Consider the following 12067-nt stretch of genomic DNA (forward strand, 5'->3'; position numbering starts at 1 on the left):
GACAGAGACAGAGACAGAAAGAGAGACAGAGAGAGAGAGAGACAGAGAGAGAGAGAGACAGAGAGAGAGACAGAGAGAGAGAGAGACAGAGAGAGACAGAGAGAGAGAGAGACAGAGACAGAAAGAGACAGACAGAGACAGAAAGAGACAGAGACATACAGACAGAGAGAGTATTGGGCACGGGAGGTGCGAAAAGCGGAGGGGAAGGTGGGGCTTCCCTGAAGCCCGAAGCCTCTGCAATAATGTTTGGTTTTCGGAGGCGTTCGACCCTGGCCCCCTTGGGTCACCCCCCACGCCAGAGGGGGCGCATCTTTGGAGGCGGAAGGCCCGGCTCTCGAGACAGCGACATGGGAGCGATCCACAGAGCGGCCAGGGCCGGCAGCGTGTGGAGAGTGAAGCAAGCTCTGTTTTTCGGGAAAAGCGGCTTGAATGACAGAGACTGGATCAGCAGGTAACAGGGACTGCGAGGCTGGGGCGCGGGGTCCCCGGGAGGAGGCGGGTGGGCCCGGGAGGAGCCCCCCTGCCCGGCTCAGGGGGAGCGCAGGCCGCCTGCCCCGCCCGCTGTCCCGCCTCCCGCGGAGCCGCAGCGCCTCCCGGGGACCTGCCGGGCCCAGCGCTCGGGCCACTCCGTGAGCAGCACAGACACAAGCACAAGGACCCGCTCGTAACTCCTCCTACACACACTCTACTGACAATTTTTAAGCGATTTAACCACATATCAATAATGGAAACGAAATTAAGTGTATACAGCATTTTATATTGATGTTCACACTTTATTCCCATGATAGAGCAACTTCTGGGCTAAAAGTTCTTTAGGTGAAATCCAATAACCGTTTATCTCGGGGCACACCTACGTTCCTTACTGAGGGACCTCAGAAGGCACTTTCAGGCGGGAAGATGGCAGTGCCCTTCAATAGGAAGACTCAGTTTCTCAAAATGTGTGCTCTTTTTATGTTTATCAGTTTTAGAAACCAAATAAATATGGTTTTAAAATTTTTGAGTTACGTTGGTTATCTTTCATTATTGTCATGAAATTAAGAAAAAATTTGTGTAGCAAAGGTTTGCCCTTCTAGATATCAACATGTGCTATAAATTTCCACAAACTGTTTGCTTACTAGTAGCTGACAAGACACATAAATGATTGGGACAGAAGGGAAAGTGCCCAAACACCCAAATATATGTAAGACTTTAGATCTTGATACTGGTGACATTTCATGTTTGTAGGAAAAGGTCAAGTTCAAAGGGTGGAGAAATACCTGTTAAGTATTTGGAGAAAACGAACTAGATTTTTATCTCCTCCAAGTAAATTCAAGATTGAATTTTTTAAATACACAAAATGAGAAAAGTACTAGAAGAAAACACAAATGCCCACTTATACACTTTTGTTGGTGGTGGCAAAGACTCCAAAGCAAGATTTCTGGAGGTTGTTCGAGCAATATAAAAAATTCAAACCCTCTGTCTATCAGACAATATTAGCAAAATAGAAGAAAACATACTTGCAAAATATTTACAATGTCTGTGTATCAGAGAAAAAGTGTATGTTAATTTTACAGAGAAGTCTTTGAAATCAACAAGAAAAAACAAATCTGAAAGTGGACAAAGAACTTTTTGCTTATGTACAAGTGACCAATGGACAAAAGAAAAAATATTTAGTGCCCCTGCTAAAAAAAGGAATTTATGTTAAAAGAGGAGTAAAATAATGTTTTCCATCCACAGAGTTTGTGAAGATGACCAGGGATTGTCCTTATACTGCTGCTTAAAGTTTAAGTTGCTTCTGACTTTTGAAAAAAGCAATTTGGTGCTGAGTGCCACATTTAAAATATGTGTGTGTGTGTGTGTATCCTATACCCATCAATTCTATTTATACTAAAAGATCTTGATGAAATAATTAGATAAATTACATATAATTTGTTTTTCTCAGCACTGCTTAAAATAGCAAGGTATTATGAAAAAAAATCAGTTTGATTATACATACACACAAACAGACTATCATCTTAGGTTAGCTGAAAATATGTGCAAAATGTAATAAAATTTATTTCTGATCATTCTCAATGAGTATTTTTTAAAACATCTGATTTCTGCAATGATCAGGTACAGAAATTCTAGGAAATATTATTATGAATGAAATCATTCTGGGGAAGAGCAATAATATGAATCTTGCAGAGATAAAATTATTTCTCACTTTCTATTTTGTTCTTCTTCTGAAGACTTTTTGAAGATTGGTATCTCTTGACAACTTTTAGCCTCTTCAGAAGTAAAGGAGATATATATATTTAAATTGTTGACACTATAACAGATGTCATCCATTTCTCCCCATTTAATGGCCCTCCACCCAGCCCCCTTCGGCCTTCACCACATTGTAGTCTGTGGCCATGAGCTATCCATATATGCACATATATGTTCTTTGGCTAATCTCCTTCAGTTCCTCCCAACCCCCTCCCTCTGTTTGTTCCATGTATCCATGCCTCTGGTCCTATTTTGTCTGTCAGTTTATTTTGTTCATTAGATCCCACATATAAGTGAGAGCATATGGTATTTGTGTTTCTCTGGCCCGTTTTGCTTAGCATAATACTCTCCAGGTCCACCCATGCTGTCACAAAGGGTAAGAGTTCCTCCATTTTTACAGTTCTATACTATTCCATTGTGTAAATGTACCACAGCTTTTTTATCCACTCACCTACTGATGGACACTTGGGCTCTTTCTTATCTGCCTTTAGAGTGTATGCATATAACTACACATATATATTTTACTTTATATGGCTTTATTACATACAATATGTAAATGATTATAGATTAATCATTTTAGTTGTGTCCTTATGAAAATAAAAGATAAAAAAACTATGCCCTGGCCAGTGTGGCTCAGTTGGTTGGAGCTTCATCGCCATAGCCCTCCCATACACTGAAAGGCCACTGGTGCAGTTCCCGGTCAGGGCACATACCCAGGTTTCCATCCCAGGTCGGGATGCCTACAAGGAGCAGCTTATGGATGTTTCTCTCTTGCTCTCTCTCTTTTCCTCTCTCTTGAAAATCAATTAAAAACAAACATAAAAAAATATTTTTTTAAAAGTTAAAATTTTTGTTGTTGTTGACAGTATTACAGATATCTTCCATTTTCTTTCTCTTTGACCCACCAGCCCCCACCCCACCCACGGCCGTCCCCATACTATTGTCTGTGTCCATGGGTCCTGCATGTATGCATCTATGTCCTTTGGTTAATCTCTTCCTGTCTCACACCCTCACCCCCGAGATGAGATCTGTTATTCTATTTCATGCATCCATACCTCTCAACCTATTTTGTTAGTCAGTTTATTTTTGTTCATTAGATTCCACATATAAGTGATATCATGTGATATTTGTTTTTCTCAAACTGGCTTTTTTCTTTAAATAAAGCAAATATCAGTGATTATTACTATTGCCGAAGTATCATTTTACTTTATAAAAGTTTCCTTTAAAAATATTGAACTTTCCCACTATGTTTATCCATTTTTTCAATCCATTTGTACATGAAATATAACCTGAATGCCTCTTATGCAGCGGACATATTCTACTCAGGACGTTTTTAATCTCTCAGGACCCTTTCAAACTTAAAATCTTCATGTTGCCCAATATGAGCAAAATGAGAAATTCAAAATTGAAGTATTATCACAGTTGAAGCTTATTCTCCCTCCTTTCAAGCAAAAATATTTCTGAAGGTAGTAAATTGTAAAAGATGACCTTTACCTGCCCTTTTGAAAATGCATAATAGTGTTAAACACTAATATTGATCATTGGGAAGATTTGCTTTCCATACAATCTATAAATCTAAATATTGAACAAAATGAGCCACTCTTTTTGTTTAAATCCTGAGTGTCCATTGGTTTAAATTTTCTTGAAAATCAAAGTGAGAATTACTTTAAAAAATTCTTGTTTTGTTCTTTTGGTTCTCTTTCCCCCATAAGGCTTTTAAGAATTAAAACTTATTTTAATGCCAACCATTTGAACAGAAATGCCAGAGGCCTGTTGTATCAACCATTATTCACTCAGGGAAAGGCACCCTGGACGGTATGATGCCAGTATTCTATGTATCAATAAGAATTTTTTTAAACAATGCTGCCAACTATAGTTGTAAGACATTCTGAATTAAAAATTGGATTCCAATGTTGGAGATGTTAAAATGTGAGAGAATAAGCATCTTAGAATCATTGAAATACTCAGTATTCTTTCTGATCCTTAAAACACGCCTGCAAAGTAGGTATAATGATACCATTTTACTTAATTGAAATGTTGTCTTTGTAAAGTCGTAGTAATAGTAATAGTGATACTAATATTATCTAACAATTATTGAGCAGTTTTTTGGTGCTAGGAACTGTAGGAAATGCTTTGCATAGATTCTCATTAAAGCAAACTGGTGTCCTGTGAGATAACTACTATTTTTATCCCCATTTTGTTGATGAGGAAATTGAGGCACAGAAAGGTCAAGTGATAGCTAACAAGTGACAGTTAAAACAGGATCAGACTCAAGCTGAGCTGAATGCCCAGGTCATCCTCTGTTCAGACAGGCTGCTGCTTCATTAATGTGCATAACAAGAACTATTAAATATTGTACTGTCCCCAGAAGAAAACGAAGGTGTAGGGACAAATGTTTATAATTACCTGAATAATTGTGTATATTGAAATAGTGCCCTCTAAGTTCCTAAAGAGTCCTCTCACTTTCATAGGACTGCCCTGCATGTAGCCTGTGCCTGTGGCCATCCCAAAGTGGTGACTCTCCTACTAGACAGAAATTGCCTGTTGAACCCCCGTGACTCTAAAAAGAGGACACCTCTGATTCAAGTAGGTACTAGCCAACTATGTTAACATGCGATGGATTTGATGTAATCACTTAGAATAAAAATGAATTTCTCTCATTTAACTATAAGTCATTGGCAAAACTTGTGGAACGTTTACGTTGAATTCCTAGAATTTATAATCTATTTCTTGGCATAATACTGACAGGCTTTAGAATATCAGAAAGAAGAGTGTGCAGCTATTCTGCTAGAACGTGGTGCTAATCCAAATATAATGGACATCGATGGCAACACCGCTCTCCACTATGCTGTCCTTGGTTACAGTCAAGCTATAGTGGAAAAGCTGCTTTTCCACAAAGCAGACATTGAAGCAAAAAATGAGGTATAGATCAAATAACTTTATTTACAAAATATTTGAAATACACATTTTTACTTTAGTTGCAAGCATTTTCTTTCTCACACACATACACCGAACACAGTATTATCAGGCCCTGTCACCATGGCAACAACTCCAAAGCCCAGTCAGGGAGGGCTGGAGGAATGTAGTGCCCACAGAAGGGGCAAAGCTCTGTCTCCCAGCTACCCTTCTACCCCAGGAGGGCAACTTCCTCTTAGGGCCTGGGAGTGGGTGGGAGGCTCAGAGCCCAGAGGACTGAAGGCCTGGGGGAGTGAAGTGATGGTGGGGACTGGCTGCTATGCTGGCAGAGGCTTAGGAAATGGGTGCTGCTGGGCACGAGTGGGAGGGGGAGACCTAGTACCCAGCAGGGGGAGCTGGGTGAGTGGAAGTGGGAGGAGGAAGCCGCAGTCCCCAGGCAGTAAAGGAAGGGCAGCATACCACGATAGGTACTGTGATAGGAACAAAGAGTCTTGGAATCAGGACTGTAAAGATCTGAAGTGGGATCTGGAGAATGATGTTGAGTTAACCTGTTGAAAAGGGAGTGGAGGGCATTTTAACAGTCAGTGACTGCACAGGGGTGAGAGGAAAGCAGCTCCTTTTTCTTTACTTTCTATATTACATGTTTAAGTTCAGAGGATCTTTTATAAGTTTTAATATTCAGTTTGGATATATGTAATTTTGTAAATCATAAATTGTTTTTGCTGCTCTACAGGATGGCCACACACCACTTTCCCTTGCTAAACGTGAAAATAGACATCAGATGGCGGAGTTGTTAGTAAGCAGAGGTGCAAAAATCGACAACATAAAAAGGTACAATAGCTTGTTCTTCCTTTTTAGTTTGTACTTGGAGAGCACACTTATTAAAGCTGGGGACAGTGAAACAAGGAAGGGCTTAGGATAGAAGAAGCAATAGGAGAGAGCCTTGGTGGGGTTGCTTTGGCTCACTGTAAACTCAGAGAAAAGGGGCCTTGGAGACAGGTTCAGAGGGTTAGCCCAGGGTGAGCTTCCACTGCCCACTGCTCCCCTGGTTGCAAGTCTGATGAGGTCTCATAGAGTTTAGGAGATGGAAGCCTGAGAGGGTGAAGAGGGGCAAGGGAAAGCCTCAGGAGTGCTCCCAAGAGGGAGAGTGTGCTGCTGTTTTTGTTTTGAAACCTTAGTATTGATCTAGAGTGGTAACAATCATTCAAATGAGAAAGATTAAATTAACAAGAAGATTAACTTATAATTATATAGTAAAAAATATGAACATATTATGTTAGGTAGAAAAACAATTACTCTGGGCAACTGGAATAGCAGTATACTGGAGGATTATATTTATTTCTAATTTTGATTGATGTCATTTGCAATGTGACCTTTTTCATCATTTATTTTATATTAGCTAAAGGGGTTTCATATTAGTTTTATTAATTATGTATTTTATGGACTCTAGCTGATAGTTTACTTGATACAATAGTGGACTTAGTCTCTCTTACAGTTTTTTTAACCTTTACTATGTATATAGTTTTCCTTAAAGGTGCATGTTAAATATAAATAGTTGATTTTGTGTTTTGGATAATCCTTTGCTTTAAATTGCTTTGTTTGATGAACACTGATATAATTAGGTTATCCCTAAGTGACTGTGAAAACTGCTACCAGATATAGTCTGGGCTCATCAGTTATTATTCTCTTTCATTTCTAGTATATTTTGATGTTTTTAGTTTTTATTGGTATAGGTAGAAGGAGAAAGATAACATTAATTGAATAAACGCTTCCTTCAATGGAGGCAAGTTATATGTGAGTGATAAAGAAAAGAGACAAGGGCCTTCAATTCACACAAAATGGGGTTTAATGCCCAGCTTTCCTGCTTGCCAGGTGTGTGACCTTGGGAATGTTTCCTAGCATTTCCAAACATGTTTCTGGATATTGCAAGGAGGATAGTAATATATCCTTCAAGGGGGATTGTGTGTAAGACTATCTAGTGGTTTTATCTTGTAAATATTTACTTTAAAATGCTAGTTAACAGGAAACTGAGGTTTAAAATAATTTCACTGTTAACTTTTTGTGGAGCAGGTAAGATTTAAGGCAGTTTGGGAATGGGAGTGAATTAGTCTATGTCATCAGTCAGACTCCAAGCAAAAGGCTAGACTAGTTTGAAGTAGCAATGGGCCAGATTCTTTATTTCAGGACTTTTAAGATCTTTATTAATAAGGATCCTAACATTATCCATTTCATTCCAAGTGGAACCTCTATGCATGGGGTTACAAATAAAGTCACATCTCTGGTTTTTCTAACTAGTTACTTGGGGTCTTGAAGTATTCATGTTAGCAGAAAAATGTGTATTTGCTGGGGCCTATCTCCTATACTCTCCCCCTTGAATTTTGTAGGAACCTAAAGGATTCCCTAAGTCCAAGGGAGACAGTCTTCTTGCACAAGTCAGATGGAGATGTAAAAAGGACATTCTGATCTCTCTGTTGTTTCCATTGGTTCTATTGCTGCAGAGTTGCTATTGAAACAGGTCCTAAGTCATAATTGACCTTTGCTCCCAGGCTGCCCTTGCTGATCCAGATTCCTGAGAGTTCATGTTGATTCACCCTTGGACTTGAAAGTTACAGCATTTTATAGTTTACATACATACGCTTATATGCTCAGCCATTATTCTAATTACCAGCACTGTGTTCTGGCAGCTTGGCTTCCTAGCTTTAGCTACCCACAGCCTTCCCCTGACACTGAAACAGCTATGTGTAGCTCACATATTAGCCCAGACCTTCGCAGATGAGTTACCCTTTGAGCTTCTTGTTTGTTTTTTCCTGCCAGCAGGTATTAGATGGAACGACCATTCTAAGCTGTCAGAGAGGTTCAAATAATGCTGCAGGAAAAGACCAGACTTCCCTTTCTCCTTTGTTACCAGATCTGTACCCCATGGTCACTTTATATCCTGTAGAGCATCTTTGTTTAGGTAGTGGAAGGTCCCATATCGCCTTTCCCAGAATAGTAGGTACCAACTTGCCTGAGATTCCATAATTACAGTTGTCCCCTCAAGTGATATCTTTGCCATGATAATGACACTTTCCCAAGTGACTTGAATTTACCTCCGGCTTCAAAATATTTTAAATTATGCCTCACCTGGAAGTCAGTCAATAGAAAGCTCTGAATCAAAAGTAGGTTATTGGGCATGAGACTTGCTAAGGGCCCATGCATGCCTCATCAGTATCCATGAGTGACAAGTAGGATTCTAACTCGCAAGCTAAATGGGGGTGGACAAGGAGATTATGCATCATTCTCATAAAGATCTGCTTCATCACAGTTTGAGTAGGTAGAGAAGGGAGAGTGGGAGTCCAGGCCAGGTTGTGACTTCTCCTAGTTTTCTGCCGTTGGGATGATTAACTACAAAAATAGGGGAGTATTTTGATATCTGACTTCATGAAGAAATGTAATTGTAAATAAATTTCGTTGCAAGTTATATACTAGTTGAGATACCCTGAATTACAAGCCATGAAGAAAGAACAGTTAATAACCAAAATTAATATTTTCTAAAAACTGCAATATTTGAATGTTAGAAACTATGAAAAACCCACATTGGTGTTTATTTGGGATTCCAAAATAGTTTCAACAAATAAAGATCATGAACAGGTTTATTCTTTGCCTTACTCTTTCTCTGAACATGTCTTTTTGCTGTACTATCTCATATAATCATCCTAATAGCCTTCTACAATAAGGCAGTAAGATTCATATTTTGTAGAGGAGGACTCTGACCCAAAGAAAAGTGACTTGTTTGAGAACAAACAGCTGATGGTTATAGAACTATGATGTCTGACATGAAGACACTTGCCATTATGTCAAGCTGACACTAATTAATTCACTGAAAGATATGGCCCTCAAATCATGACTATTTCATGTAACTTTCTTTTAAGTTATGTGCCTAATAAAAAGTTTGTAGAACTTACAAATTTGAAGTGTATGGTATAATTAAAGTTTGAATATTAGCTCTGATATTACCTGAAATATTCTAAGATTTACTACATTTGGAAAATATTTTGCTTTAATATTAATACAGTAATATTATTTATCACCATTTCTTTATACATAGTTATCAACAACAAAGTACTGAATATGAAGGAGAAAGGCCATCTGTAAAATGTTCTGAAAAAAACGATCATGGTAAGACTTCTGATAGTGAATTACCCTAAGTGTCCCCACCATAGATAAAGAGTAAGGAAGTTCTGATAAAGAAAGAACAGTTAAAAAAACCCCACAATGTGTAAGATAGGTGTATAGTATTCCTTAATTTCTTCCTAAATAAACTAGTATCTAGTATTATTTAAACACTTAATTGTAGGTGATTTAAAATCTGGAACAATATTGTTTAAAAGAAGTCATTTATTCATGAATTCTAATATCCTATATGATATCGTTACATAAAAAAGTAAAAAGATTTAAGTTAGGATGTAGTATATTTCCTCAATAATCACAGTATAACAAATTGGACTTGTTAAATATAGATGTTTTGTTTAGTGTTTACAGGAAATAGATTACACTTAGTAAATGAATACTTGTTATTACACAGTGATTTGCCTCACTAAAAAGTCACTAAAACTACAAACTCAAAAACACTTTCCTGACACCAAAAACAAAGAGCAAACGGTAAGAACTACAACACTTAGCCAGAGTGAAACAATCCCAATGATACTGGTTTTTAAACCAGTATCTTCCAATAGTACAGAAGTCAGAGAGGCAATGCCAGTTGATAAGCATAGGTTATTTTACATATGATACCAATAAGGTTTCACTATGATCAACTTCATTCCTCAGAAGTCAAAACAGGATGAGGCATGTTGACTTCATTAGAACAAGACGATCCTTCTGCTTGTTGGATAATTGTCATGACAGTGTAATTTCCTTAGAACCAGACGCTCTGTTGCCATTGGTTAAAGATAATCATAATAAATATTCAAATAGCTCAACTTGAGACTCAACAAATTATAATAAAACTAGAAAAAAGTTTCACATTAACAAAAATGCCAGTGAGCTACCCAGCTGTGGCACTGAGTTCATTGTGCGATGTGAACTGTATGAGGAAGCCTTGGACATAGTAGACCTTCATCAAGAACTTGTGTAGGTTGGTTGTACAACCAATAGGAAACACAAAGATGCAATAGAGTTTTAACCTTGAAGGTGCTGATAGTATCAGACAGCTGCCCCTGGTTTTTATCTCTGTATTTTTGAACCAGAATTTTCAAATACAATTTCAAAATTCAGTTACTCATTGGTCCACTTCATGGTTTGCTATTTAATTCTCACATATCTTAAAGTACTAAGCATTATTCTGATTTTACAGAATTCATTCCATTTACAATGTAGGTCTTTTTCTAGGCGTATGTCTTTCTCGCTTGTTTTACTTAAAAAATCTTAATTTATGATGGAACAACGATAGTTGCTGTTATTTCCCCTCTGTGAAAGCCATTCATTAAGAGCCCATGTTTGACTAGGGCAGTTGACAGTAGCAAAATAAAGCAGAGAAAGAAAAGAAGTCCAGTTCACATGCTTTCATGAGGATTAAGTGCAAAAAGTTAGTAGGGGGAGAGAAATCTAAGACAGTTGATTAAAAGGTCTCCAGCGTGTGCACTGGCCTGTGAATTGGACATGGAGAATAGGACTTTATCAGGTGAGCAGGGAAGAGCAACAGTTCAACAGGAAAGACCAGATTTTTCCCACACATTTTGAGTTTGTTGGAATATCCATGGGTAACTCAGCCTACATTTTGGATACAGTTACTTTGATTCTTTACCTTGTCCTGTCAACAACTACCTTTCATAGGAGAGCCATGTTTGTAGTGTCATAAGACATTAAGAAAAAGTTTAGAAACAAAGAAATAGAACTGTGTAATCATTAGAACACTATTGTACTATCTTTGAGAATTATCATGTTACTCTCGCTACCCCAGTTACTTAATAGATTCATAACTATTGTACAAAGAAATGAAACCCTGCTTAGTTGGAGAAAATTGCCAGTGTGATGTTTCATTATCCTATAGGAACTTTCATACTATAGAACGTGTTATCAGTGATTAGGATTCTGTGTTATATTTTCAATAAATAGAATTGTTGCTTATTTCACATTATTTTCTGACATCATCGTTTCATTTATCTCTTTCGTGCTTTTATTCAAATAGATCAAGAGGAATGTTTGGTAGAAGAAATAAGAATAACCAATTCCACGACTGGTATGTGTGAAATTACCTTCTGCTTCTAATCATGTAGAACATAACATCACCCATCATAAATGCCACATAATGCCATTCTGTTAGGGGTCCCTAAATCAAGACTTTGAACAAGAACATGTGTAGGTGGGTTTTGCAAATGATAGGAAACGAAAAGATGAAATAGTGGTGACTTTGAAGGTGCTGATAATATCAGAAAGCTGTGCCTGGTTTATTCCTGTGTGTTTTTTTGAAACAGAATTTTCAAAGAAAACCTCAAAATTCAGTTATTGATTGATCTTAATGGTTTGCTATTTCACTCTCAGGTGTCTTTTAGGTACTAGGTGTTATGCTGATGTTCCAGAATTCAAACATTTAAAAAACTGGGTCCCTCCCTTCGAAGACCTTCTTATTACCATTGTCATTTCTATTATTTCCTATACTTTATTCAGTGCCTACCAGGAGCCTGAGCAGACTAGGATCTTACTCTTGTCATTATTCTTTTGCATTGATGTGTAGTATGTGCCAGACACTTTAAACCTATGGTGAGAATTAGAGTTTTAAAAATATAGGTGAGGGGTCGGAGGCGGCCTGGAGCCCACCAGGGCGTCCACGGGGAGGCTCCGGGCACCGGCTCCCCGAGCCCGCAGGCTGCCCTCTGGGGCGGGACAGGGCCCCCAGCCAGCGGCCCCTCGCCGCCTCTGCCGCAGCCCCTGCCATCCCACATTC

The 12067-nt window shown here is 38.4% G+C and overlaps 1 protein-coding gene across 1 annotated transcript in view; it reads left to right on the forward strand.

Annotated features, from left to right (window-relative positions):
* Nucleotides 1-242: 242 nt before the first annotated feature.
* LOC308567816 (putative ankyrin repeat domain-containing protein 26-like protein) overlaps nucleotides 243-12067 on the forward strand; it is a gene marked incomplete at both ends in the record, with an annotated part of 466689 nt that continues 454864 nt past the window's right edge. Inside the window, 6 exons of the mRNA XM_081159828.1 lie at nucleotides 243-451; nucleotides 4698-4812; nucleotides 4975-5148; nucleotides 5876-5973; nucleotides 9230-9300; nucleotides 11312-11362. Of these exons, the coding sequence (XP_081015954.1) occupies nucleotides 243-451; nucleotides 4698-4812; nucleotides 4975-5148; nucleotides 5876-5973; nucleotides 9230-9300; nucleotides 11312-11362 (718 nt within the window). The remainder of the gene's footprint in view (nucleotides 452-4697; nucleotides 4813-4974; nucleotides 5149-5875; nucleotides 5974-9229; nucleotides 9301-11311; nucleotides 11363-12067) is intronic.

This window comes from Miniopterus schreibersii (genome assembly GCF_964146895.1).
Source record: "Miniopterus schreibersii genome assembly, chromosome: 1".
In the NCBI taxonomy this organism is placed as follows: domain Eukaryota; kingdom Metazoa; phylum Chordata; class Mammalia; order Chiroptera; family Miniopteridae; genus Miniopterus; species Miniopterus schreibersii.